The sequence below is a fragment of the Populus alba genome, chromosome 9 (genome assembly GCF_005239225.2).
Source record: "Populus alba chromosome 9, ASM523922v2, whole genome shotgun sequence".
NCBI lineage: Eukaryota > Viridiplantae > Streptophyta > Magnoliopsida > Malpighiales > Salicaceae > Populus > Populus alba.
The window spans coordinates 2,286,970-2,294,048 of NC_133292.1; the positions used below are offsets into that span (position 1 = coordinate 2,286,970).

A 7,079-nucleotide genomic window follows, 5' to 3' on the forward strand; every position below is an offset into this window, starting at 1 on the left:
CCATGTACTGTTGAATATTGACTGTTAGTTATTCGTCATATTCGCCCAATTGAATTTCGTATTTCCAATAAATTAATAGAATTTTCACGCTTCCTCATTATTTAAAACCCGGATTGGACGGGTCCATTCATGACCTAAACCTATCTGAATTAAAAATAAAAATAAAAAAAAATTAATTGATTAGATTAAAACACAGGTTGACCCGATTAATTAAGCCTATATAGTTAAAATCCAATTATCAATATGTTTTTTTTTTTAAATAAATTAAAATGATATTTTTTTTTAATATAAATTGACACTCTCAACTCTCAATCTATAATCCAAACCCTATCTTAATTCAAGTTTTAAAACTATATTGCCTTTACTTTCTCTTTCTATTCTTATGATGGATGCGGCTTCTACATCAACATTTAACTCCCAAGCTTCTACATCAACATTTAACTCCCAAACTGCTTGCCAATAAACTATGGATTAATTTGTCATTAGTTGTTTTCCTTCTAGTTCAAACCTTATGTGTGTGTGTGTATAACAAAAAAAACTTTATCAAACTGCTCTGTTAATTATAGCAGGAAAGGATCACCATTTCTCCTTCCCCTTCACCTTCATTTTTCTCTTCTTAAGTATGGTTTGGGCCGAAACCTTGTTACCATAGAGTCCATAGAAATAACAAACGAAATGAATAACTTCATGCTCAAACCTCCAAACTCACTATCTCTTTCTAAATTAAGAAAACAAGGACCATAACCCAACCCTGATTAGTGTAGCTTAACTAGTCAGACCTTAGGTTTTCTCCATAAAAGTCACCAATTCGAGTCCCACAAATCTTAGGGTCACTGAAAGCTTACATGGTTGTTAACTTCAGGACCCGTGTGATTAGTTAAAGTGCGTGCAAGTTGGCCCGACACCTACATTAGTTAAAAGCTAGGCAAAATAAATGATATCTAAGATAATATTTTAGGGTTAACAAGATGTCATATCAATAAATAAAGAAATAAGTTCTCTTTAGAATCTATAATGATAATATATATATATTAATATTGTAGCTTAGATATAAAAGAAATTTGTGTTTTGATAGATTAACATTTTTTGTTTTTCCTGAATACTCTCTTTGGAACAAATAAACAAAATATAGGGTAATGATCCATTATCTCTGGACTTAGCCAAGTGTTGAGCCTAAACATATGTGAGTTTGGCAAATTATTAGACTCATCATCTTCGAGCTCAACTAAGCACTAAGCTTGAACTTGTGTGCGTCTGATATACTAAGCCCAGACTTGTGTGTGAGTTTGGTGAATTGCTAGACTCACTATATCTCTAGACTCAGCCAAACATTGAGCCCAAATATAAGTGGGTGTGACGAACTGTCATACCCACAATCAAAGATATTTTATTATGATGAGTTATAGATATTTTATCCTAACGAGAAAGATATTTTGGTTGATATGTGAACCTTTTTATTTTATATGAAAATAGGGATCTTAGGAGCTATAAAAGGAATCAAGGCAACCTCCACAAGGCAGTGGTGTATATATATATATATATATATTGTAAATCACCTGTTATAATTTTTCTAGACTATTAAAATATGAGAAATTTAACTAATAATAAAATAGATTAAATTAAATTAAAGAAACCTAAATCAAGATAAAAATGGTGAAATTAAGAAAATGAAAAGTGAATATTGTGCTAAATTGTTAGAAAGAAAAAATTATGGGGACAAAATAAATACATAAGACCAAGAGGGTCAATGTTCAAATAACAAAAGGTTAGGGATTTATGTACAAATCATAAAATGACCCCTAGTGTGAAACCTCAAAAATTTATAATTTAGATATGCAGATGACTTAGTGGAAACTTGTAAAACCCAACAAAAGACTTCACCATGAAGAATTGAATAATGAGAAGTAAAACATAAATGGTGGTAAATTGTAAACTTCCGATCAAATTTGATGATATTAATAAAATTATTGATAATCCAGAACCAAGAATAAGATGAGCTAGTTAAAATAAAATAAAATGGATTAGTATTGAATTATTAGAAAAGAAATTTTGAAGATAAAGATTTTTTTTCCATAGTATTTTAAAAGTGGACCGAAAAAAAACATTTGGTTGAACGAAAAGATAGCCAAACTTGATATAAGGGTGTTTTAGTAAATATAGATAGATTTGCTATATAAATAGACAACAAAATAATTTGGTTTGAACCAAAAATATTTTTATATAAAAAAAATTATATTTTCATATTTAATAATAATACTAAAGTGTTTTAAAAAGAGCTATAAATTTCTTTTTTATATTTAAAAAAATTGAGACCCCACGACATAACACGGAGATACAAATTAGTAAAACTCTAAATTACTTCCAAGTAATTTCTCAGATCATGAAACACGAGCTGCAGGTTAACTTCATTGAGAATCAGGAAGCAGCCGCAGCCGCAATTTCTTACCTTTTCACGGTGCGACTATGACCTTGTACTTGCTCCAGAGAAACACTTCATGTGATTTCAAACTGCATCCATCAGAATTAACCAAGTCCAAATTTCCTTGAACCTGCTCCGTGTAATCCCTGAAAGCCTTCACTAAATTGAATGCAAATAGGCACTTTTCTGGACTCATAGTTGGTGAATTTTCCATTTCAGTTTGTGGAGACTTGTTCAGGTCTTTCTGTTCAATCCAAATTGAATTCATTAACTTTGTACTGATATATTAAATATATGTTTAGTATTGTGATAGTTTTTATAATAATAATAATAGTTTTAAAAAATTATAAATTATAGTTTTTTTAAAATTAAGATTTCAAGAAATAATTTTTTTATATAAAATTATGATACGTTAATTAACTACATATTTTCAAAACTAAAATTAAAACAAAACATAATTTTATAAAACAATGGCATGCATTAAAACTTTTTTTTGAACCCGGAATTCAGGTTAAAATGCATCCTTTAAACACACAGGGAAACATGATTGCCCAATTGAAATGTAGATTCGCAGATCTCACTAGTTTTCCACAACGATAAAAGAAGAGGGCTTTTTTTATATATCGTGAAAGGAGGAATCCGAACTGTAGTCTTACATGTTCTTAGATGCCTTTCCACCAATGAACCTTGCCATCCTTGTGAATTACACAAAAAAAAAAAAAAAAAAAAACATGCGTCGGAAGTGACGGACTAGAAAATGATTCAGTGGTTGTACTTGTAAGGTAAGAAAAAGGTGTTTTTAAAACAAGCAAACACAACAAGAGCATAAATGCATTCTACAATAAATAAATAAATAAAATAACAAATTTATTTGCTTTGAGATTTCTGTTCCTGGGACATCTTTCGTGCCCAAAATGTGTAATATTTCAAATTATATTGGATGAGGCAAAATTATCCCCATTGATCATTATATACTCGGAACAAAAAAGGCTCAAATCGATGATCAGGAAGATGGATAAGAAGACATCAAATAAGGAGGAACACAAGCAGAATTCCTCCAAACCCTGGAGTGCAGCTTGAGGATCTCCCTAGCTCTCTCCTTGCTCTTGAAACTACTATCCACCTGCAAAACCAAACACAACTTGGCCACAACACCAACCTGCAACATTTCTTGAAGAACCCTAGACGTTGCTGAAAACCTACAAATGGAGCACAGGATTCTCACTGCCTTATCACTTGCAACATGAGAAACCCTAAGTATTTTCTTGGAAACAACGGCAAGTCCTGCCCCGTGCTTCAATAACTCTGCTCGTCCCTCAGCACAACCACAAAGCAGATCCAAAACAGCTAGAACAAGTTCACAAGCTCTCTTTTCTGATTTATCTAGAAGAAGCTCAATCAAGACCGAAACGGCGCCACCTTCGACAGCTTTGATTCTGTTTCTTCCCCATGGACAGACCTCCACAAGAAGCTTCAATGCCGCCTTTGAAGATTGTTGTGAGATCTGATCATTGAGTACACGTACTAATTCTACAAACATTTCTGGTCTGATACTGATCAAATGCATTGGATCTGCCACTTCAAAGACGGACTTCAACAACATTGTCGCATAAGCTCTAGATTGATAGCTACTATGCTTCAAGATTTGAAGTAATGACTCCAAGAACTGATCGCCATCATTGGTTATCAGATTCTTCAATTTCCTTTCTGATATTTTGAGATGATAAAGAATGTTCAATGCTTCACCACTTGCTCTTGAGAACTCAGACTCATTATCATCGCTGGCTATGTCAACTGAAGTAGAATCACCATTTTTCAAGATTGTAGCCAGGAAATCAACTGCACCAGCTTCCTCTAGACAGATTCTATTCCTTTCACTTTCAAGCGTGATCGATCTAAGCCTTCGTAGACTCTTGAGCTGCAAGTGTGGAAATTTCTTAGCGTCATTAAGAAGTTTGGCGATCTGGGCTCTTTCAATGGGTGGCCTTGGAGTTGGGATTCGCTCGATTCCGAAAGAGGCATTGAGGGTGCACCATGCTTGGATCAATCGTCGAAGAGTGTGGTTTGGGGTTAGATCTTTACCAAACAACTCTTGCTTTGTGACAGGGCAAGTGTTGTTCTTGCATGAAAATAACCATCTCTCAATGTTCTCTCTATCATAGGTAATCCCAGTAGAGATTGTAACTGGATCTCTCATGAGTTGAAGCGAAATTGGGCAGAGAAAATGATAAGGAACATCGATTTGATCCATTTTGAATGAACAAACAGATAAAGAATATTATCAAAGGTACCAAGAATAGAACTCTAATCTTTTTGATGAAGAAATATAGCAAGAAAAAATTATACCAAAAGGACTCTTAACTTAGATACCAAAACAGAAGAAGCACTAGACTACTTGAATGGCCAAAAGGAGATTGAAGAGAGAGAGGTACAAGGAATTAAAAAGCTGAAAAATGAAACTTCTTGAATAGAAACTTGACCTTCCAAGTTGTCTGTAGCTAGAACTAGCAGCTGTTGCAAGATAGCTTTGTTATATTTTATTTTATTTTTTGATATGAAAGATAGCTTTAATTGCTGAAAGTTATGGGGGTATAGTTTTGTAGTTTTATATCTATATGCAAGTTGTAAGTTGAAGCCAATGAGAGTCAACACACGGAAAATTAGAGGGGAGGCATTAAATTAGGGCATTTTCCAAGGTTTTGGAAGAAGAAAAGCTCAAAAATAAGAGTGGACTTTGGCTTCATCAGAGAAATAAATGAATGAATGGAGGGGACTCTCTCTTCTCTTGGGACAAGAGTCGGCGTTGCAATGTGTGCTATGTGTATCCTACTTGGGCTTTTGACTTATCTTTTTCAATAACTCAAGGCGTCCAGATTGGTGGTCCGGCTAGCTAGATGGTGGTTATTGCATGGCTGGTGCCGACAGCTTCTCATGTGCCTCGTGGGGTTTACAACGCATTTCTTGGGTTGTGTCTTAACTCTTAATGAATCCCTCCAGTACGATCTTTCTTTTTCCCTGTTTTTTTTAACTAGATAGGTAACATTCCGAGGATCTGGTCAATTTTGGAAGTTTTTGTTTAAGGAAATCCCAGATTGACTAATTACATGTACGCGTATTTTCATGGCAGGATCATTAAAAACCCATTATAGAATAAGAGTTGCGGAAAGTGTCTCTCATAATTTTTTTGACATGGCCTGGTTATCCTATAACTTAGATTTTTGTCCAGGCTTTTGCTGACCATGATTCAGATTTTTACCCTGTAATTAATCAATAGTCCATGATATGGATCGAGCGCTGTCCTTATTATATTTGTGGACTCCCTTGATTGTATTTTTCCTTAATAAACTGATGATGCTAGATATTATTATATCATTCAAAGATTCTTTGAAAAACTCAATGATGTTTGATATATTCAGGGAACATTAAAAAAAAAAAAAACTAAGTCCCCTCTTTCATTTTTTGTGGGCTGTGAGGTGTCTTTTACCGTGGACTTTTATATTTTTGTCCTTAATTTTGTTGTGTTTGTTTAGTCTGAGTTTTTACATTTGTAGTGTAAAAAATATAATTAGGTATTTGGTAATATATCAAACTGTATTTTATACCGTGAGGCCTATTAAAAAATTAAATTTAAAACGTAGTTTTTGTGAAGTAGTTTTTATATATTTTTTTAACCGAGTTCTGTAAAACTCCGTTTGTTTTTGCGTTTCAAAATCACTTTTTTTTTTTAAATTTGAAATTTTTTATTTTTTTCTTTATTTCAAATTATTATTATTTTTTGTTTTTTTAGATCATTTTTGATGCGCTGATATCAATAATAATTTTTTCAAAAATAAAATAAAATTTATTTTTGATGCATTTTCAATTAAAAAGCACTTTCGAAAAACAACTACAACTACATATTTTATACATGTTTATTGCTGGATATAAACTTCAATCACAATTTTTACCAAACACATATCTAAATCCAACTAACCACACCTAACCATACTTTTTTAAAACATATATATTTTTTTAAATCAATTACAAAAACTACCTTAAAAATAAACACACTCTAATGTTTTAGCTAGAACGTGATTCCCACCCCTTTCACCTTCCCCTTTATTTCATTCTTTTACATAGGAGAGATAATAGCACAACAGTACATAGAGATGAAAAAAAAAAAGGTGAATTGGAGGAGAAAAGCTCATAAGGAGAGGGTGAGGATGTTCACTACTAGAAAATTGGTGAAAGCCAACAAAATTACCGACATAATTTTTTCATCGGTAATTTTTATTGATAAAAATACTTTCATCTCTAATTCTGTTGTTATATATTGACAAAAAATATCTATCGATGATATGGTCGGTATATACTGATGGAAACAGTCTGTCGATATATACCAACCGTATCACCGATAGATTGTATAGTTTTTAAGAAAGTTGCAACGGTGTAATGATATGGATTTTTTTAGATGATTTTACCGATGGAATGATCGAGGGATTCAAACCGGGATCTCCGTATAGTGACGTGGCACATTCATCGGTGGAATCACCGACGGAATGTGTCCATCGGTGATTCCATTAGTAAAAGCCAATATATACCCACTTTGCCGACATTCTCTTCCTCTATTTCTCCTTCTTCTTCCCCATCCCATCTCTCCCCTCCCGAACTGTAGCCAACC

The 7,079-nt window shown here is 33.1% G+C and overlaps 1 protein-coding gene across 1 annotated transcript; it reads right to left on the minus strand.

Annotated features, from left to right (window-relative positions):
• Window positions 1-3,343: 3,343 nt before the first annotated feature.
• On the minus strand, window positions 3,344-4,728 carry LOC118049480 (E3 ubiquitin-protein ligase PUB23). Its single transcript, XM_035059487.2, has one exon. It carries the CDS (start codon window positions 4,668-4,670, stop codon window positions 3,423-3,425), a length of 1,248 nt encoding a protein of 415 aa, XP_034915378.1. The 5' UTR covers window positions 4,671-4,728; the 3' UTR covers window positions 3,344-3,422.
• Between the last annotated feature and the right edge of the window lie 2,351 nt (window positions 4,729-7,079).